At 38.1% G+C, this 22,431-nt stretch overlaps 1 protein-coding gene across 8 annotated transcripts in view; it reads left to right on the forward strand.

Moving 5' to 3' along the window:
• The window catches only part of FUT9 (fucosyltransferase 9), a 95,172-nt gene extending 73,258 nt beyond the window's left edge, over positions 1 to 21,914 (forward strand). For 6 of the 8 annotated variants that reach the window (XM_014264953.3, XM_014264954.3, XM_014264955.3 and 3 more), the window contains one exon: positions 19,224 to 21,914. In XM_014264953.3, the coding sequence (XP_014120428.1) occupies positions 19,224 to 20,311 (1,088 nt within the window). In that variant the 3' untranslated portion in view covers positions 20,312 to 21,914. Of the gene's footprint in view, positions 1 to 11,961; positions 12,300 to 14,084; positions 14,248 to 19,223 lie in introns of those variants that run through there. The other 2 variants (XM_026791597.2, XM_026791598.2) reach the window with 2 other exon arrangements.
• Positions 21,915 to 22,431: the final 517 nt, after the last annotated feature.

The following is a 22,431-nucleotide window of genomic DNA, read 5'->3' on the forward strand; positions in this document are numbered from 1 at the left end:
CTGAAGAGTTCCAAATCACAGAGAGCATCACTCAAATATTTTTCTACTCTGGGTCTACACAATTGCTAAACCAGTTCCTAATGATGCATTGCAGCCAAGTGTATCCAGCACAACTTCTGCTCCTGACACAAAATAGGCTGCAGTCATGGTTCAGACCCATGTGGCATCAAAAGAAGAAAAACAAGCAGAAAAGATAGAAAAGAGCATTTGTTCGAGACTATTTCAAACCTTCCACGTTAAGGGCTCTCTGTCTTGAGAGAACAAGCAGCAACCTCTTTATCCTCAATTGGAAATAGCAGTGAAACTCAGGAGCTGCTTTCCTACAGTCTCCTAGTAGGATTTTTTGCAATCAATACTGTATGTTTTGCATCTTAGTTTTTAGGGTAGAGCACATTACTTTTTCAAGCTTTGCAGTACTGCTGTGATTTCTAGAAATGTATCTCCCAGGGAAAATGGAATCTCTGTGTATTCACAGTGCTGAAGAACCCAGGAACCTAAGGCTTCCTGGATTTAGGTTTACCATGAAATTGAATCAGAACCAACGGTAAAACATTTTGAGTAATTTAATCGTGTGGGACTTTTTTTGTGTGTATGTGAATTCATATGCATGTATGCAAGCACACAGGAAAGACACTAAGATGCAGAAATTGTATTGGTTATGCTCTTTCTTCACCATCCTTCAATGTTATAAGGTCCAGGAGTGAGGTGCACTGAAGTCTGGCAATTCTCATCCATGTTTATCTGCTCCTCAGCAGCTGTCTAAGCCAGAGCAGGTCACAGCATAGGTGTATTTCCTGCCATGTTTAGCTGTTGATCTATGTTCTCTAGTGTGTCTGGGAAGCTGAACAAGCTAGGATTAGAGTCGCTGTTCAGCTCTTTGATTGCAATAATGCTATTTCCCTCATCACAGACATTTTGATTGGAAATCTGCAGTGAGAGTCACAAAGGACGATGTTGATGTAATTAGGATGCTCAAATGACAGTGACAGCATGTTAGTTGAGCTGTGGGAATGACATCCAAATAGTGGGTTTCATACTCTGTATTTACCACCAAAATACACCTTCAGACTTGTGACGCACGATAGCAAACAGCTGCCACCCTTATTACAGAGAAAGTGGAGTAACAACAAGGAGGTTATTTAGGGAGTAATAACAGCTTTCAAAGCAAAAGGCAAAGTGCTGATCAGTGCAGACCAGGAAAGTCCATATTTGTGCTTCACCTATCATGTTTGCCCTTAGAAAAACATCTATCCATTTCCCTATTCCAAGCAGCTCTTTGGAATTATTCTCCTTAAGAGACTTTTCCATTAAAGTTAAAAGGGAGAGGGCTAAGAATTGCCTTTCTTGTATCATTTATTTATTAAGCTTCCCTTGCTTTGCTTTGTCAAAGTGGTTTTCTTCCCTGGCAGCTACAGAAGGAATTACTTTAGTGTGTTGTACTCAGTTTGATAATAGTTATACTCTATATAATTCTGTGGTTTTGTTTATTATGCTGCTTTTTGTGGCATCATAATTTGACCAGTTTGGTGTACAGATATCTTTATAGCTTAGTGGTCATATTTATACTGTGGCCAATTAAAAGGGAAAGTTTGAGAACAGTGATTCCCAATTACATATACATATCAAAAGCTTACAAATGTATATACAGGCATATTAAAAGTGAGATCCAGTATGGAATCTCACTAAAGAACAGGACCTGGTGGATGTTGGGCCAGATGCAGGCTCTGGATCAGGCATATTGAGGAACATGGGGAAAAGCAGCTTGTTTCAGAGCATCATCACTGGTCACAGTGCTGTCACCTGCAGCCAAAGTCTTCCAGAAGATCTGAGAAGCAGGACAGTGAGGAAACGAGGTTTGGGAACTAGCAGAGCTGGACACAGACAGAACACAACACCTCTTATTTCAATGAGGTATTTGTGATGCCTTGAATTTTAGCTTTCATATTTTTGAGATTCTGTACTGCCTTAGTGTGTGACTATGAAATTCATATAAAGTGTTAGCAAGTTCTCTTCACAGTTTAGTTGGACAAAACAATCCTTTTGCAGCTTGAGAACCAAGGACACCATTGCAACTTTAGGCTCAAGAAGTGTAAACAATGGTGAATTGAGGAGAGCAATCTGGGAGGATGGGACTTCATAACCTGAAGCTGTAATTGGACAATTGACCCCAATATGTAAATGGACCAAAACTTATAAAAGTGTGAAAATTCATGACAGGTTGTGCATCTTGTGTCCATCTTGGGTCCACCATTGGCAGAGCCATGGCCAAGCTCTTGTACAGCCCGAGGTGTATCCCTTGAAGGCCTTTCCATACATACCCACTTTATTCCTTGAACTCTGTCTAGCCTGTGTTCCAGGTCAGCCTCTTTAGGCATCATTTGCATGGCAATCTACACAAAACCTGCAATCATAGGTCCAGAAAGTGTGTGCAAAATACAGTGTTGTAACCAAATTAATGGGATTTTTAATTCATGCTCACTAACTGGGTAATGATTACATCTGAAAGTCTCAGTGATTAGATCCTGCAGTGATTTTTAATTTGGAGTGTCTGCTTCTGGGGTAACAAGGTCCAACTCTAGTAATAAATTAGTAGAGTGAAGTGGTGTGAAATGCATGTAAGATTGTGAGCCTACACAAAATGTCAGGGATGTAATGTACCCTGCACCTTGTCTCCATGAAAGCAAATGTAGCACCCTTAGTGTTTCCATGCATAGGTGTGGAGATTAATTCTGCATAATAAATAACATAGTAAAGCCACAATTCTTCAATTCTGATTCAATAATACAGAATAAATAGCACAGTAGAACATATGTATATTATGTCTTTAACAGAAAAATAACTATCAAGAAACTGCCTCTGTTCTGCCACCTTTACTCTGGATCAGTCTGGTGATCCTGTCTCTCCTGCATACTCTTGAAGTCTTAAGAAATCCAGTTCTTTAATGTTCCTTGTCTGACTGACAATCTTTCCCCTTTCTCAGAGGAACAGTACACAAAGAAAAAAAAAAATGCAACATTTCCGAGTCCTTTTCTCCCAGACTTTTCATGGATCTTTATTTCAGCAATTTCCATGTATTAAATAATTGTTGTTGAATTAACATGCTGGACCCTATCAAAAACACTCAAAGTTCTTCTAATGTGTCTTAAAACATGTAAATGTTCAGTAAATAAAAGCACTCTAAATGATGACAAAAGCTAGGAAAAGAGGTATTGGCAGTGCTATTTGGATACTTCAGTGAAGTGGTTTGTATGTTGCTGGAGCTTGCAGAATTCCTTAGTTGTTTCTAATTCTGAGAAATTGAAAGGTTCTGACATTGTCCCAAAAAGAAAAGGAGTAAAGATGAAAACAGGGTCAGAATTATGAAAAAGGAACAGTAGAAGGGGAAAAAAATAACAGAGAGGTAGTTAAGAATCAATCTGTTAGTAAGACCATAATATCTGAGGTTATGACCATGAGGAGAAGCATTGCATTGTAGAAGCATTGTCCATGTGCATGTTCAGGTACAAGTTCTTTAGGACAGGTCCTCTGAGGTGCCCTTACCTGAAATCTTAGGGGACACTGGAAAGCTCTGGGGACACTGGGAAGCTCTGGAGACCCTGGGAAGCTCTGGGGACACTGGTACCCCTGTGGGTGCTTGCTGCTAGAGCAACAGTTGCTGGATTGTCTCCTGATTTAAACTACCAATTACTCAGGCTATGTCTGTATCAAGGTGAGATACATTTCTCCCCCTCTTACTTTCTTTTTAAAGGTAATTCAGCCTTACAGCTCATGAGAGGGATGTGAGGCTGTTGTCATATCCCATCCTGACAGCATCCTTACATGGGTAAGGATGGATGTCTCTGCCAAGCTTGACAGCAGAAGAAATCTTCCAGCCATTAAGGGAACCTTAATGATAGCTGTGATGACTTTTTGTCCTCTGCAAAATTTTGTGATACTGAAATGTTCCCTTTTTGTTCACAGCAAAATTGAAATATTTCAAACTAATCTCTCCCTAATGAGGTGCACTGACATGAAAGCATCTTTGCGCTTCCCTTAAAATTTGATTCAAATATGGCAAAAAAACACCCCTGAGAAAATGTCAACAAACTCAACTTTCCCAAGGTAGATTTTTGTGTTGACAAACTTATAACCGAAAAAAGAATTAAACATTCTGTGGTCGAGTCTCTTTGAACTTTCGTAGATCAAAATATAACTTTGTGCACAATGCATCCAAAAATCATTTTAGAAGCAGTTTATGAAGACAGAATAGGGAACAAAGGACCTAATTCATCCTGTCCAATGAAAATAAGAAATTCATTTCCACATAGTTTATAGCTTCTATCCTGTAAATCTGAGTTTGTCCTTCACTGGCAGAAAACAGGTTATACGCTGCGGGACTTTGGAAAATAAATTTTAACAATTTACTCTTCACTTCAAATAATTATTGCAGTGGAAAAGTTTTTATTGTTCTTAAATATTGTAAGTCAATCTATTCCAAAGCTACATTTTCCTTCATGCTGTTATTTTTATGTAATTTTCCTTCTATGAGGCAGATAAATAAACCAGTGATGTAAAATCCAAAAGGGAAAATAAATCTAGATGAAATAATCATATTATCCAACACATCAGCTTTGCAAAACTCTGTCGTGTTTCCTTGCATAAAATGACAATTTAAAGTATCTTTCCAGAAGTCTCATGGAGATTATTGTATTTTATTCTCTGTTTAGGTTTGAAAAAATCTTAGACAACCTATTTGAAGTCTCCTAGTGAAATACTTACAGTTCACTTCAGCATTACATGCCAATTTCAGAGAGGTTGAAGTGTAATTTATTTCATTTTACTTTCATCAGCAAGTCAAGTTCATCCATCCAAAACCAGCTTTTCTGGGTGCACACATTTCATTTGTTATCATTTTAAGTAGCACAGAGTGCAGTCAAATTCCAATATCTGTCAATCGCACACAAGTACTGTTAAGTAATCTTTTACTTTCTATTTAAATGCTTACACCATAAACATTGAATAAATGCTTGCTTGGCACTCAAACAAACAGCTTAAAGCAGCAAAATTGCCTTTAAACTGTATGGAATTTTCTAACTATTTGATGGGAATCTGAAAACTCTATTTTCCAGTTAATATTAAATGATTTGGAATCTATTAAAAAGTATTCTGCACTGTAGTTACATCTCAAAAAATCCAAAGTAACTCAATTTTTAAAAATACTCCTCTGATCTTCATATCTTTCTATTGATTTGTTATACCAAATTCTGCTTACATTTTAATCTTCCCTTTTGGCATTGCAGAGCATAATTTCAGAGCAATAAATAACAAAAACAGATGCTAAGGTGTTGAACATGACATAGGAACCTGAATAACTCAAAAGACAAACAGAAGCTGTGTAGAAAAAGCCTTTAAAAGGGTTTATTCCAACATGTTCTTAGAATTTTTTTATTATTTTTTAAACATGCTCATAAATCTTAGACATCTGTATTGGCAACTAAAATTAATCCACTAAAAATAGCTTGTTGAAAACAATTGTGTTTGTCTTATTCATCACTAAAAACCTTAAAGAACAGAAGCCTTGAAAGAAACTGGCTGGTAATAAAAAAGAAGTTGATAATAATTGCTGATGCTGAAAATGCAAAAAGGGACAGAATATGAATGCAACTTAAATTGGAATTTAAAAATCGTTTATCTTTAAAGCTTTCTATTCATATCAGCTGTATCAATAAACATGCTTGTTTGCTTAATGGGGAGTAAATTCACCCAATTCCCACATGCCATATTTCATCAGAATTCTAGTCTAACCAGCTGCCTTCTGCTCCTTGCTAGACTTTTTCCAGAAATCAAAAGGCAGATTTCCCATCTCCAGTAATTTATACAGAGGTTTCATGCATCTCATGCTGTAAATAATCTTCAGGATTGCAGGATCCAGACTGCTGCTGCATTGCCTGATGAAATAATTGTTCCAGAGCAATAGGTTCTTTCACGTCATCTCTGACAAAAGACTTAAGGCACATAAGAATGAAAATTATTTTATTTCTCCTATAATAAAATATTAAAATAAAAAACCTGTCTCTACTTTCTGCCTCCTTTTCCCATCCACCCCTCCCTGGCTCAGTGCCCCTGTGAATTCAGTGCTCTCTTTCCCTCCAGCACGGCAGTAATAGTGACTCCATTGCCTTCTGCACCCAGTGGCTGTCACATTGCAGCACATCTCACCAGGACAGCACAGCAGCAGCACTTCCCACTGGGACACAGCCTCCATCCAGGGCCAGCAGCCTGGGCACTGCTGCCTAAACATCCATAATTTCATCGTGTCTGGGTTTGTTTGCATACTACACATGTAGAGAGGATACAGAGAAATATAAAACATAATTGATAAATCACATTGCAGGGAATCTAAGGAATTAAGTGTGCTACAAATACCACATATATAGTGTGTGTATATATATATATATATATATATATACACAAGTATTCATAGAAGTATGTATTTATAAAATACAGCTGATGTGAAAACAGAAACACTTCCAAAAGGTGATTAAATCTTTTCTGAAGTTACAGAATGTGGGTGGGACAGTATGTGCGTGTATAAGGGAGGGTGTTTATTATTTGCACCTTGTTCCAAATTTTAGATTCCCTGTGCTCTAACTTACATTTCTCTTGCTGTCTCCTGAGTTGCCCTAGGATTTTTATTTCTAAGTTAACCTTAAGGAACACAAAAGAATAACTTTTGAGCTCTCTTTTGTTTCTCTTCTTACATGTTGCTGCAATCCATTGAAAGAAAAAAACCCTAACCATACTGAAATTAACAGGTTTTATAGTGTTTCTGTGAGCAAAATTTCATCTCTGATACTTCTTGTCTTTCAGCAAATCCAGCTATGCTGGTAGAATTTCAACTGTAGCTTTGCAAAAGGGTTGGTTCTTTCTTATTTTGAAGATCAAGGGGTCACTGACTTTAATCTAAGTCTTCCATTTCTTTGTACTAATTTACCTCAATCAAAAAAGTTTTCAGAGATTTGAAAAAAGATACATAAAAAAGATATCTGATCTGAATAAATGTGATATGACTATCTTCAGGTGCAGTTTGTTTGAAGAAAATATTCTATCCCACAGATTCAACCATTTTGATGCAAATTTAAATCACAGTTGTCAAATAGTTGTTCAAATTTTCATTATAATGTGAAAATTATTTATCTTTCCTGTACTTGATTTCCACTGCTCCTTTACTCCACACAGTGCAGTTTCAGTAATAATTTTCTGACTGTGGCTTGATTAAAACTTTATGCTTGCAAAAGTCCAAAAGATTCTTTTGGGAAAGACATTTCAAAAGTGAATGTATTGTTTTTACTAGAGCACCTTTTATTTTGGTTCTATGGTACTCTTAATTGGTAGATTTGAAGCTATTTTATTGAAGGAAAGGAGTCTTACACTTTAGGTGTCCATGAGACAAAGTCATTAGTGCCTAACTCAAATTAAATTCTGCTCAACTAAACTCAGATTAAACTGATAAAAGAGCCAGGAAGTTCTCTACCACTTTGTTCTGTGTCCTGTGTATGAGATTTGTCAGGGCATCAGCAGGCTCTAATTGCCTTGCCAAGTAAATCACTGCTGTCCAGCAGAGCAACGTTCTTGTCAGTGAAATAATGATTTCCTAACATTATTATCATTGCTTTTGATTAAACTTCCTTTAGGAGGACTTACAACAGACATCTATTCTAGCAGAAATTCCATTTAATTTGGCTGGGAAGAAGTCTTTGTGGTACTTTAACATTTATTTTGTGTGACATTTGACCACAACCAAACCACAGAGATCAAAGGCTGTCCTCAACACCCATCACCTGCTGACCATTAGCAGGTCTGGTTGTTAGCCCAAAAGCTTCCTTGGGGTTCCTGGAGCACCTACAAAATGCAGGCAATCTGTTGGGCACCTACAAGTGCAACACACCACAAACAGTGAAAGAGGCTGCCCAAGACAGAACTGGGGTGTGCCTTCCTCCATTCTTCACCAAGATACTTCCAGTGCTCTAAAGGATTGGGTCCTTCTAGGGATTCAGAGGGAATCTTGAGGAATCAGAGGATTCTTGAGGAAACCTCCTAGAGCAGGGATCTAGTCCCTTCCTTTTATGAAGAAAATTATTCACCAAAATAAATACCAGTTTTAGTGTTCTTTCCAACAAAGGAGATTTAAACCCTCTCTTTAACCTTCTCTTTACAGGGTTGTAAACTGCATGGGAAAGGAAGCTGACTCTACCTTCTACTGCTGCAGATGTGCCCCTGGGCATAAATCATTAGGGAGTCAATAGGCAGGAGACAGAAAGAGGTCGAGAGAAAATGGTATTGTCTTGATTAGCACCTAGGCCTCCAGTGAGGGAAAAAGGATTGCTCACCTCTATTCCTTAAGCTCTTCACACATTGTAAAATGGACAGACGTTGTTGTTTAGGAGCTAGAAAGCCTTTAAGGAAATTGAATCATAGAGATCTGAATCACTTGAGGTTGAAGAAAGATTCATATCTAAATAGGTCATAGTTTCAGTTTCTACATTAAGGGACTTCATCCTCTGCCTGTTTCCTTTAAATTCAAACAACCAAAAAGCAGCTGTTACCAGTGCATTTAAGATGAAGTCTGGTCTTGTAGGCACATCTGTTTCCTTGGGGCTCAGAGCTGGGGTAATAGCTGGTTTATCGATTTTGAGTGGCCCTTGCCCGTGAAGAATGAGCCCCTTCTGGGGATGTGCTGGCACCAGGCAGCTGAGAGCACAGCAGTCTGAAAGGCAGAGGGTCAGAGAGAGTTTAAGCATGACCAGCACTAACAGACAAATGAACAGAGGTTTTCAGGGTTGCAGGATTGCAACATGACCCCTGATCCCTACTAGTAGAGCCTGTTCCTGGTTTGGGGCTTCTTATGACATTTAGGATTAGGGATTTAGGCTCCTCCTAACATTTTTGTCATCAAATTAGTCCTACCCACAATTGCTAAACTCAATTGCATGGATTCACAGTCTGTTTGAAAAGGCAGCTGCTTGCCATCACTTTTTTTACACCAATTTCCTTAAAGTAAAGGAATCCAGCATTAAGTGTTGCTGATCTCATATCTAGACCCCTTTTTAAATCTTTTACAGCTTATTTCTTTTGCTCTTTTTCTTTCTCTCTGTGTTTCGTCCTACCTATCGCTCCAGACTTTCTTTAGAAAGTTACTTTCTAAGTAAGATTGCAATATAAAATCTTCCTTGCATTGTAGGAACAAATCTCTTTCTTTCTACTTTTTAAATGCCTAGTTTTAATTAGCAGTCAAGTTGTGCCAGAGAAACACTATGGGTTGCAAACCCTAAGAAGGAAGAAAGACTACTTGGCAAATTGTATTTCTGTGATACAGTAAATAGTTGTACATTGAATTGTTACTCTAGTGGCAAAATATTCATTAATTCCTTACGGATCTTTTTTCTCTATTAAGAGTAGAATAATGTATGACACTAAAATCCAGTAATTGAACATTAGAATCAAGGGCAAATTGAATATTAGAATTAAACTTAGACTGCAAACATTTAACTTCTCTTTTTAATATGCTTAAAAGGAACACAATAAGCTAAGAAATAGCAAATAACTTGAGCCTTTTCAAAAGAAATATGATCTCTGAACTAACTGCTGGCTTTGTGCAGTTTTTGTCAGCAGCCTGTGCAGAATATTCTTCATTGACATGTTCTAACCTCAAGTTGCTCTCAGAGGCATCAGTGTCTATGTTAACCTGGAGAGAAAGTAGTAAAAAGAAAACATCACCTTAGAACAGGTTGGTGTTTGCAGCTACTGGAGGATTTTTTCAGACAATTGTTCCTTCAACCCATTCCTCTTGAGTATTTGCTATTTCTTCACTGAAGAACTTCAGGTTTTTTCTTTTCTACAGAAAAGTCTCTTCAGTGACTTTGTTAAGCTTTGTATTCTCAGCTTGTTATACTTGTAGTTCCAGCTATGTTCTCCTCCTTTTGTTGTGCACACAAAGAGAAAGTTATGCACACTCCAAGAAATTACCAACTGCTTTCTCTCAACTGCAATTTTGTTTTCTCAGAAGAGTGTACAGTTTGAGAGGTTGGGGGAATGTTAGTTTTGCTGGTTTTATAGTATACACTATCTAAAACATATATTGGTTTTTAAATATGCTTTCATTCTTGTTTTATCATGCTTTAGGTTTTGTGTGATTAAGTTTTTGTTTTAGTTTGCGTGCATGCATATGTTTAAACTTCTTAATAGGAAAGTTTCTGAATTTACTTTTTGTGGATCCTGGTCTTTCTCCCTGTGTTTGAGTAAAAAGGCACTTGTATCAGATATTAAAAGAGATCTATGAGATCTCTTCTGTTCATGTTTTCAGTGTCCAAACTTTACAGTATAGTATAACCTTCATAGTGAATTACTAATCTTGCTCCAGCACGACAAGTGTTTCATTCAAGAGTCTTGTTTGATAATCACCTTCTATCTTACACTTAACAGCTTACTCTTTTGAAATATTTGGTACTACCAACACAAGTAATCTTGAGAACATATCTGTTGGTGCACAATGAAAATGATTGGTGCTGGTTTTTTTTCTTCCAATTAGTGCTGGTGTCCTCACACACACAAGTGCTCTACAATCCATCAATTATTTGAATTGCACTTCTCCCAGACAGAAAATAAGCCTCTGTTGTTTTGGCACTCAGTATGTTACAATATGAAGGATTTGTATTCTCTATGCACAGATTAACCTGAAGTTTTGAGTGGCTGATGGGCTTTTAGGAAAGCTGGATTAGTGAAGAGTTCTGCTCAGGGCATCTAGACAACTAGCAGAACCTGGCTGAGGATTCTTGGCTATCCTGAAACCTCTTGACAAACACTTAGTTACTTCTTAGCTCAGAATAGTCCAGAAACCCAATCCTGTTGATTGTATTTTTAAAACAAATGCCAATCCTTCCATTCTGTGAGGGGAAAAAGTCTCATTTGCAAAGAGTATGGATGGACATATTTTAAAAAGTAAGCCTATAAATTATCACCTTTATTCTCAGCTAACATAGTAGTAAATGGCATTCTCCAATTCTGCCACAGAGCAGATTGCAATGGATTTCAGCACTCCAGTAGCTTTCTTTTCTCTCTGGGGAAGTGGTTGTCTCACTGGCAACTAGGATCCACAGCACAGAAGATTTTTCAAATTAAAGCAAGAACATTGACCCGCATCTGAACAAAACTGGTTCTATCAGTACAGATTCCAAACCTAGAGGTATAACGAGTCTCTTAAGGAAAAGGTGCTAGGCAAGCAGAGAAGTGAAGTGTTAAGCAGAGATCAGATTATGGGGAATTTATGGTATTCTTAAAGGCCTCTCAGGCTTCCTTTCCTGGCTACAGAGCTGTCTCAAAAGTTGTGTTGCCAGTGGCAAAATCCTCAGATCTATGCAGGTTTATCTGCACAAAAGGCAGCATTAAACCTCAATTAAATTTTTTGAGCTTGCTTAAGCAGCAAGATATGATGGTGTAACTTCTGCACCTAGCTTCTAATCATATCTGCACAAACAGCTGGGGCTCAGAGCTCCAAAAGCCTTGCTTTGCCACAGAACTAATATACCCCAAAGTGTTCAATATTGTAAGTAGGCATCTTCTGCTTTTTCCTGATTCTGGTTTATCTTCTTCACAGGAGGAGGTGTTTTTCCACTATACAGGGGAACTACATATTAGGAAATCAGTCAGAAGCAACTGTGATTGTTTGATGGGGAGTTTAACTTATGTGCACAGGAATGCCTATGGTCCTTCTCCTGCCACTTCATGCTCTCTCTCTGTTTGGCTTTGCTCACATCATTTTCACAGGCACTGTGAGTTAGCCAGGGCTTTCTGGTTGGCAGGTGGCCATCACAAACACACAGTTTTTGCAGGTATGTTATTCATATTTCAGCTGGCCGGCTGCAGTTTTACAAGCCAGTCACCAAGCTGCTGAAGAGCTCTTTCTGCAATTCTGGCAGAATCAGAGAGAACAGCAGTTTGCTGTTCCCAAACCACATGGGAAGAGGGGAGGAAGAGACCACTTGCTTTTGGAGCACTTTTCTTTGATCAGCTTCATTTTGTGCAGAGTCTTTTCAGGGCTTTTGAAAGAGGCAGGGACTGGCTTGTGCTGCATAACTAGGATGAGCTTTATATTCAAAAAGATAAAAAGCTCTTTTCTAGCAAGGCAGATAAAATTTGCTGCTAAGCTACAATGGTGAAGAACTCCATTTTCTATACCTAGCACAGTATGGAAAGCCATCACCCCTTTCACAGAGTACTGTTGGTCATTGCTGTGATGTGGACAAGCAAACGTGGAAGTTAAGGTAAAAAAAGTTTCTGTCTGCATGCTACCAAGGCTGGACACGCTGCTGAGGTTCTAATCACTTTGCATGCCATTTATTTTCCAGTTGTGCCAAGGGAAGGAAAGGGTACCTCCTGTATCCTCTGAGACAAACTCATAAACTCATAATTAGAAAGCAATGCTGCTGCCATGTGGAGTGTCCTGACACTAACTCTGGATTGTCTGGAAAAGTTTCTTGCTGATAGGACTGTATTTTTTTTCTTTTATATGTGATGGTGTTGGTGGACATAAAGTCATTCTGGTATGGACAGCAGTGCTTTAGCCATTTCCCCCCGCTGTTCTGAGAGACTCTGTGTCCCTGGCTAATGTCTTTTGCTGTACACTGGATCACAGTAAGGAACCACTGAGCTGTTGCATAAGCAGCTGGAGAGTGACAGTGTGTGGCTGCCATGGAGAGAAGGAGAGGATAGATGAAAATCAGGGGGAGGCTGGGGGCTGCTGAGCCATGGCAGGATGCTGTGGACTGCACAGCAATTTGGAGAAGGAAGCTGAGAATGGGATTTTCTTCAGCAAGGGGGTCAAGATTCAGACATTCACAAAATAAGGCAGCTGTACCCCATCCAGCAATTGACAGCAAGATTTAGGTTTAGCCTTTAAAAGTAGGAACTTTGTCGTTGCTGTTGTCCACATAATTTTTTGCTTTCTTTCACATTTTCACTCTGTGCCATGTGGCTGCTTCATAGTTTGCAAGGCAATGTTGAGGATGGGGGATGATTTGACTCATTTATTCTGCAATTCTTTGTAGTTTTAGACTGCCAGTTTGTATTCTTATTAGGTTCATTTTATAAGAATCTGTGTTTACTGCCATAAGCACAAGGCTGGAAGGAACAAAGTGAGGTCATTGTAGCCCAGCCCCAGGACCTGGGGGCACAATTTGATCTCTCATTGCTTAGTGACACTTGTCTGACCTGGTTCTTGCCAGTCTCCAGTGACAGGTTCTGCACCATTCTGAAGAAATCTATCTTAATGGCTACCTGTCCTCGGGGTGCTTTTAGGTAATTTTTTTTAAACTGTTCGAAGTAAAATTTACCACCACTGAATGAAATTATTCTATACTGTTCTCAGAGTGCAAATACACAAAACTGGAATCTGTGGAATTAACAAATAACTAGAAAACAAAGGAGCTGGAGAGGGGAAGAAAAAGAATGTTGTAAACAGTAGAATAAAAATATGCAGTCTGAGATCAGCAGCTCATTCTGGTTTTAGCCTTTTAACTCTGTGCAGCTCTGTTGTGCCTTTTCATGCTGGGCTGTTTTCAGAAATCTGTGGACAGGCATGGAAATGTGTGGAAACAAGCCTGTGTTTGGATGCTGGGGAAGAAAAAATCCGCTGTTCCAGTTGCAACAGAGGAAGCTTAACTGGGAGCAGTGAGTTAATTCCAGTAAAAGGAGCACTCCTCAGTTTCAGAGCTAAAGCAAAAGCCCTCGGGGGCATGTCCATGCAGCACTGACTTGGAGATAAGAAGTTACACGCTGGCTATCCTGAGGCAATCAGGTTTTCTTCAATACTGCAGGTGAAACAGCTCTAGCTAATTGGAAGTGTGCTTTAAGAAAATCCAGCTTTTAGCATAAATGCAAATATGCCATGGCCAAGGGGGGTAAAACATGCCAGAGGACTGGGAGAGCAATCTCAGTTGAGCTTTCTTTCTAACAATAACAATTGTTTGCTTGTGATTCCTATCAATTCTCACTGCATTCAGCTGTCCTTTTATAGCCCTGAAGTATCTACCTAGATTGTTTTCTTCTAGAGGTAGACATCTCTATTAACCTCAAAGTCCTTCTGCTCTTCACCCACTCTGATGCCAGGAGCGATCCTTGAGCATCTTGAGGTTAAGCATTTCCTCCTGAGGAATCCTGAGACCAACTAGTGGTGAAGACAAGAGTTAGCCCCAAACACTTAAGAATTCTAAGGTGTGAAAAGTATTGTGATTTTTTTTCATTGTTCAGTGTCCATGCTTTTAAGAATCGTAGCTTCATTTTTATTTTAAAATACTGTCCTTTCCCTTTGGAAAATCTCAGCACTAGACTAGTAATGAGAGTTGTACCTCTGCAAGTAATGGTATATTTTGGGCTACTGACAAAACCTTGAGGAACTGAAGAAATTGGTGCCAAAAAATGCCAGAGAAAAAGGCATCAATATTATTGACAAGAAAGTTCATATTTTCTCCCCACTGCAGTATTGCATAATCAGAAAAAAAGCAAAACATATCTGTCCCTTCTGGAATGACTGACAAGTCCCAGTTGCAAGGAAAATATGATAAAACAGTTTCCATAAAATTCAATTTTATTTCTTAATAAACTGCTTTTTCGTCATAATGCATGCAAAACCAGACATTTTTTTGCAAGCCTTGCCTGGTAAACTTGGGGTTAACAGGTCTGATACCCCATTACTATCTCCCTGTTTGTGTTGCTGCTAAATGCAGTTGCTTGCTGATGGAATGCCAAGATTTGCACTTAAAAAGAAGCCTTGCTAAGTTTTGTACTGAGAAAAACAGTCTTGTACTGATAAAATACTATACTTTCAACTTGGGAAGAAAAGCACCTAGAAAATACTTGCTACTCCACAACACTCTGAAATGTACTTTATAACAAAACTATCAAAAGTGCAGAATTCTTCCAGCTGGCAAAAATCTCAGTAAACACATCTCTTTGACAAAGTTCTCCATTCAGACTCGACATGCATGGGGGAGGGAATCCACAGAAAGGAAATTTGTGATTCTGTGGTGGAAGAAAAGCCATGAAAGGGGAAGGGTGAACTAAGGTGATGGCTTGCAACAAATGTCTCCTTAGTGTCACCTTTTTAGTAGAATTACAGTCAGATGTTAATGGTTATCTTGGACACAAAAAAGAAGGACATAAATAAATATGGGAAAGACTCCCCATTTTGGAGATTATTATGGGAAAAATTGTCTGTGAATTCTAGTGCACTATAACCTTTACGTCCTAGTAGTACACACAAGCTAATTCTCAAAATATCTCTTCCAACCCAAACCACTTTATGATGCTATGCAAATAATATGTGTCAACAAGTGCTTAACACATGCCTTCACTGTACTTTCTGCTGCCTGACTGTGCCCAGGACTCAGTCCCAAAAGCCATGAAAGCAGAGTTTGCTGGTCCATTCCATGGGTCCCTCAATCTGCCTTGGGAAGCACAGAAATTATTGATTCTGTTAGTACTTCGTCATGAAAAATGGCCTCTATTCCCAGTGTACATCTTAATAGTTGTTACTGTATTCCACAAAATGGAATACAAAAATAGAATTCCACGAAGAAAACTCTGTCCAGCTCCTCAGGGTATGGATAAGTGGTATTTTTAGGAGTCTGCTCAGGTCCTCCTTCTTTGCAAGACTCCTATTCAATTTTTTAAAGGGTCCTGCTATTATAACCTTTTTCGACCATCCCATTAGCAGTAGTTTCAGAGCAAAGCATGCCAGTGATGCCAATACACCTAATGGATCTGTGAGACTGCATAATGAATGGCTGGTTCTCTGAATCCAAAGGATACAGGACTATAAAGAACTATAGAGTCTGGATTAGGTTAGTGTTTTGGTAAAAGGCAAAAACTAAAAAACATGATCCCACATCGGAAGGGGGACATGCCTTCACAGGACAGCAAAACCAGGAGAGGAAATCAACCCAGAAGGACAAAAATTGGCAAACTCATCTGCTTAATATGGTCAGATGTTAGTATTGGTACTTGGGGTAGCACAAACCACAAGTGATTATCCTCATATTGGCTCTATATTTCAAAAATCTGGATGAACTAGAATTTCAGGCAGAGGACAGAAGATGTAATATCTGGTAATTTCCTATGCAGTAAGAATTGTCATGTGATGATGCAGGGGTTTATTATTAGTTAGCAGAGGAGCTTAGTGTAAAATAATCCCTGTCAGAGACTTGAGTCAAAAGGCTTATAACTGGAGGGTGACTATGTGACAAGGCACAATGTTAAAATCCTGTTTCTGATTTTTCATCATCCTTTTTAATCCCTAGAAAATTATCAGCTCCTGAAAATAAACGTGTCCCAATCTCTTGTTCAAACTCAGCTCACTCTCTCTGTTCAGTGATAAGTTATACCTGTGCTGTGTATTGCTTTCAAAAGCACAGAAACAAAGAACAGCTTTACATGAATATCAGCTCAGCCTCTTGCTTTTTCCTTGAGCTGCATCTCCTAGAGCTGTTCAACCTAAATCCCTTCTTCCTTAGAGGTCCCATTCTTCCTTTCTCTGTAGTAAGGCAGGGAAACAGGCTCTCATAGGACATATCCTTCCTTCTAGACATAATTTCAAGAAACAATCAACACAGGCTAAAAAAAGCCAATGTGATGTTGCTGTAAAGCCTCATTTTTCTTTTAGAGGGATTTAAACTGATGAGGATAAGTGGAAAAGCCATGGACACACACCGTTCCCCTCCTTTACTCCCCTCAAAATCATTTTGCTGAAATCAGAGAGGGCTTGCTAAACTATGTCCTTCAGAAAAAGGGCCTAGACAAAAGCACCAGACTCAGATTCCATATATTTTATATAATTGTAGGAGGTGTTAATGCCCAGGCACTGGCAGCAGGGACTCTGGACAGCCTCTCCAAAGAGCAGCCAGGGCCACCCTGTGCCAATTCCAGCATATCCCAGCACACCCACTGCAGGGCATTGCTACACCTAGAACGAGGGGAAAAACGTGAGAAACAACCTTGTGAGCACCAAGGTCAGAGAAGAAGGATAGCAGGATGTACTCCAAGCACTAGAGCAAAGATTCCCCTGCAGCCCATGGTGGAGGACCCCACAGGTGGATGTGTCCTGAAGCATCCCATGGACAGCCCACTCAGTAGCTAAGTTTATTTTTTTCCCTGAAGGAATTGCATCCCATAGGAAAGACTCATGTTGGAGGAAGGGAAATGTACAAGGAGGAAGAAGGACCTAAGAGGAATAGTTGTGGACTGATCACAAACCTGCATTCCTATCCCCCTGCACTGCTCAGGAGTGGGTAGGAGGTATAAGAGTTGGGAATGAAGGAGGAAGCTGAGCCTTGGAAGAAGAGGGAAAAATTTATTTTAATATTTGTCTTTGTCTCTCATAATATAAATAAATTTTAAATGGCAATCAATTACATTATTTCGCCCCAAGATGAGCCTGTTTAGCCCATAAAGTAACTTATAAGTGGCTTTCCGATCCTTACTTCAACCCATGAGATTTTCATCTTATTTTCTTCCCATATTTTGTTGAGGAGAGACAGTGAGAGAGTGGCTGGATGGGTCTGACAGCCAGACAAGGTTAATCCACCACTATAACTAAAACCAGAGTTAAAACCATCCATCTTCCCAAAATCAGGAGATATTGTGACAATTTCCTTTTCTTCAAGATACAGTGTTAGAGTAAAGCTAAGCTAAGTGATGTTCCCTCCTTCTTCCTTTCCTCAACAATGAATGTGAAAACATTTCTGTTGTAACTGTAGTGCTACACTCACTACACATCAGTTTTTGCACTCACAAAGGCTGCAAAGTTATGTGCTATTAATGTACCCTTGAATCACATTCAATCATGTCTTCATTCTGAATTTAATGATTTATTTCATAGTAGGAAGAGATGAGCTGTGGAAGTGGTTTTAAAGGCCTGAAATTTTCTTTGACTTCAATTGTGTGTATATATATATATATTATATATATATTATATATATATTATATATATATATATATATATATATATATATATATATATGCATCTATATATTATATATTTTTCTATTTATAGGCATGGATTTTTTATAAATTCTTTTGTGGCACTATCTAGCCAAGGAAACAAAACACAACAAATTGAAAGATGTGCAGAAAAGGAAAGTCAGAGAACATTTAGATTAATTGTAACACATTGTAGAATCTACAGTGTGCCAGTATGTTCAGAATACTTTTTCCTGGTAACTGACTTCCCCTCCTTTTCCCTTGTGTGGCATAGTGCTGCATGGTTAACTTTTTTATGTTTTAGAACATCTGTGAGTTCTAGGGCTACATTCAGGATCAAAGGTTAGCAATTAACAACCCCTAACTAGGGTTGTTAGGTTTTGCAAGAACCATATGGTAGAGTAGTTCTGGAAAGAGATTGATCACTTCTCTCAGGAGGAGACAACTAGAGCAAGGATAAAGGAGGCTCTATGAACTTCTCAGCCCTCTCTCCCCATGGGAAAAAAAAGGATGCCTCATAACGATGCAGCATATCTCTACTTTTCCTTAATTTTAACACATAAAAACATGATGAAATATACAAGAACATATTTTATATTTATTTCTCTTTATTTTTCTTTATGTGGGAAATATATGAGATACTGGTGCTTCCTCTCCTAGGTATTTTAGGAGTCCCCTGGAGAAGGCATGAATGTTCACCCCTATGTAGTCACCAGACACAAATAGTTTTCTAATAAGAGTCTTATTGACTACACAATTAAAGTTCTAGTCCCTTCCTTTTTCAATCCTCTAATCCTATGTCCTCCACATTCACACAAATACAAATGCAATGAATCTGCAGCATGTTATCCTTTATACAGACACAGGGATAGAATTAAAGGGCAATTTTTTCTGTCTTCTGTGTTCCAAATGTTTGGCTTAGGTTGTGAGCAAAAAAACTTCTCAATATGTACTGATTCACCGAGAATGAGATATATTAAAATCCTGCTTTTAATTTGTCAGTGAGCTTTTAAAGTGAAGAAGAGAAATATTGTCACTTTGTCACAGAGTGCAAGAGACCATGCCCTCTCCATTCAAAAGATATTTCTGAGGTTGCAGCTCAGTGTTATTGAAGTTTTATCTATTTGATGTCTAAATTATTTTAACAAGATATATATATGTAATTTAATACCTGATATTATTTTCTCTTTTTCTCTTCCTCTTTTTTTTCTCAGAGCAAATTATGACATCGACATCTAAAGGAATTTTCCGGCCATTTTTTATTATCTTCATTATCCTTGGTTGTTTCATGGCATTTATATTAATTTATATCAAACCAACAAATAGCTGGATTTCTGGTCCTATAGAATCAGCCAGTTCAGTGTTGAAAATGAAGAACTTCTTTTCTTCCAAAACTGATAATCTCAATGAAACTACTGTCTTGATCTGGGTTTGGCCATTTGGTCAGACGTTTGATCTGACGTCCTGCCAGACGATGTTCAACATCCCCGGGTGCCATCTGACTATTGACCGCTCGCTCTATAACAGATCCCACGCTGTCCTCATTCATCACAGAGACATCAGCTGGGATCTGGCCAATTTACCTCAGCAAGCCAGGCCACCGTTCCAGAAGTGGATTTGGATGAACTTGGAGTCTCCAACTCATACTCCACAAAAGAGTGGCATCGAACACCTTTTTAACCTGACCCTGACTTACCGGCGTGATTCAGATATCCAGGTGCCTTATGGCTTCATGATGGTTGGCACCAGTTCCTTCACGTTTGAAGTACCAAGTAAGGAAAACTTGGTCTGTTGGGTTGTGAGTAACTGGAACCCTGAGCATGCTCGAGTCAAGTATTACAACGAGCTCAGCAAATACATTGAAATCCACACCTACGGACAAGCCTTTGGAGACTACGTCAATGACAAAAACCTGATTCCAACTATCTCCACATGCAAATTCTACCTTTCCTTTGAAAATTCAATCCACAAAGATTACATTACTGAGAAACTCTACAATGCTCTTCTGGCTGGATCAGTACCAGTCGTACTGGGCCCTTCCAGAGAAAATTACGAGAATTACATTCCAGCAGACTCTTTCATACATGTGGAAGATTTTCTCTCCCCCAGAGAGCTGGCAGAATATCTTCTGATGCTTGACAAAAATAATAAGATGTATCTTAGTTATTTCAACTGGAAGAAGGATTTTTCAGTGCATCTTCCTAGGTTCTGGGAATCACATGCGTGTCTTGCTTGTGATCACGTGAAAAGACACCAGGAATACAAGTCCATTGGAAATTTAGAAAAATGGTTTTGGAATTAATTTGTGGGGGGTGTGTGTGGGTGTGTGTGGGTGCGTGTGTGCATTTTTTTGAAGAAGCCAGAAAGGACTTCAGTCCAAGTGGAGAGGAAAGGAAAAGAGAAAAAAAGGAAGGAAAAGAGAATCTCACATCATGGTTTATCAGTTATTCTCTTTTAGCTATCCTATTTATATTTTGTAAGAGATTTTAAAAGATCAGCAGCAGCAGTCATCAGTACTCAGTTGCAAATTATAATAGATATACTAATTATGTGCACTGAAGAGTATTTGATTGCTTATTATAAATTTAAAACAAGATTTTCCACATTTTCTGTGAAACATGTCCCAGTCTTTCACTTGAAGTAGTCATTTTTATATTTTCTTTTTTTATTTTTAACATTATCTTCATTGTTTAACCTATTTGGAAAATGAGGAAACAATTTTTAAATGTCAGACAAAATTTTAAGAACATAATTTGTTGTTCCAGATAGAAATGTGTGTAACACTTCAAAAGACAGCAAAGTTTCATATGTTCATCTTGCATTTAAGAGCACAGTACAATACTTAACATTATGGAAGTGTGATTAATTGCCCCCTTTTTAAGGGTAATGAACCTAGAACTATAGTTTTTTAAATGTATTAGAATAGTGGATAGTCTTTGTTTCTATAAAGGTTTCCTAAAAAATGGTCCCATTAGGTTGCTTTAGGAATATATCTTTTCTTACCCTCTGAAGAAAAGAGAAGTCATATTTAGACAACATAACTAATCCTGGTGACCAAAACCCAGATTAATAAAATTTTTGAGTGTATTCAAACACAGCACAACCTTGGCCATCAATATGTCTCAAATATTTTTAACCTGAACCAGGGCTTTAAGTAGTGCTACACTGAGATAAACAGATTTTAAAAAAGGTGTTTCATAATAAGTCTGATTACATCAGACTTATGCACTGAATTCAGCTGGTAATAATCGATTTTAGAAGCAGTTTGCTGAGGAATTTTAGAAAGCTGTGTCATATAAATTCTTGAATAATAGTGAGTTTTCCCCCAATTCTGTTAAGATCTGTTGAATTTTAACTGTAGCTGGACAACTTGATGTTATGACACATAAGTGCAGGGAAAAATTATTAAGCAGTCAATTTTCTGAGAGAAATATGCTGAAATTCAGTAAATAAGCTATGAGGCTGTATAAACTTCCAACTTATCAAGCTAATAAATTTGGGGGGGTTGAAAATATTGTGTATGAGAGGTATTACAAATGAACTCTTCAGAGCAACAACTGCTATCAATATTTGATAATATAAGTATGTTTTTAAGTATCAAATTTGCTCTAATAGCAAAACCAAAATTTTGATGGTTGTCATAGTTTTAAGATGTCTGCTTCAAACATGTATAATTTGATTTTACTACTTCTTTCTCTCAGCTAAGATGAATTCCTGATTGCATATATATTCATATGTACAAGGTTGGTTTAATGGCATAAATGTATGGGTATACTTTAATATCAAATGACAGCAAATCAGCTCAGATTTTCAGGTCAAAGTGCTGCAAATCACACCTGCTACTGGAAAAAAAAAGAAAAAAGTTAAACTGGAAAGACTTCTGCTTGTGAGATGAATAAGACCCTGGTCAAGGAAAGTGGTTAATCAAGTAACCGAGATTAAATTTGCAGACAAAAAAGTTGCTGCAGTAAGAAAATGAGAGATAAATTATAAATATTTAGCAAAAGACAGTGGGACTTATTACAGGCTGGAATAGAAACACAAAAGGGTATAAGAGTAATTAGTTAAATTTATAGAACTCAAAACCCCATGGAAAAGTTATAGAATTGCTTCTGCTCTGCCTATGGTTTCAAAAGCTGTATTCTGATCCAGCTAGCTTTCAATATACTGTGAATCACCTAAACTCACCAGCGTTCTAGTATGCAGCAAGATAAGCTTACCTTGAACATTAATGCAATACAAGGAAACTGAGTCTTCTAAAAACAAACTTCTGATGTGCATGTAATATAAGTAGTATCTTATTTTGAAGGCAAGTTTCTTTAGCTTTTAGTCTGTCCTACAGGACATCATGACATTTTGTTTTCAGGAGGACTGTGAAATTCTCAGTGACTGAACACACCACTGGTTTGGTTCAATAACCTG

The sequence above is a fragment of the Zonotrichia albicollis genome, chromosome 3 (genome assembly GCF_047830755.1).
Source record: "Zonotrichia albicollis isolate bZonAlb1 chromosome 3, bZonAlb1.hap1, whole genome shotgun sequence".
Classification (NCBI taxonomy): Eukaryota; Metazoa; Chordata; class Aves; order Passeriformes; family Passerellidae; genus Zonotrichia; species Zonotrichia albicollis.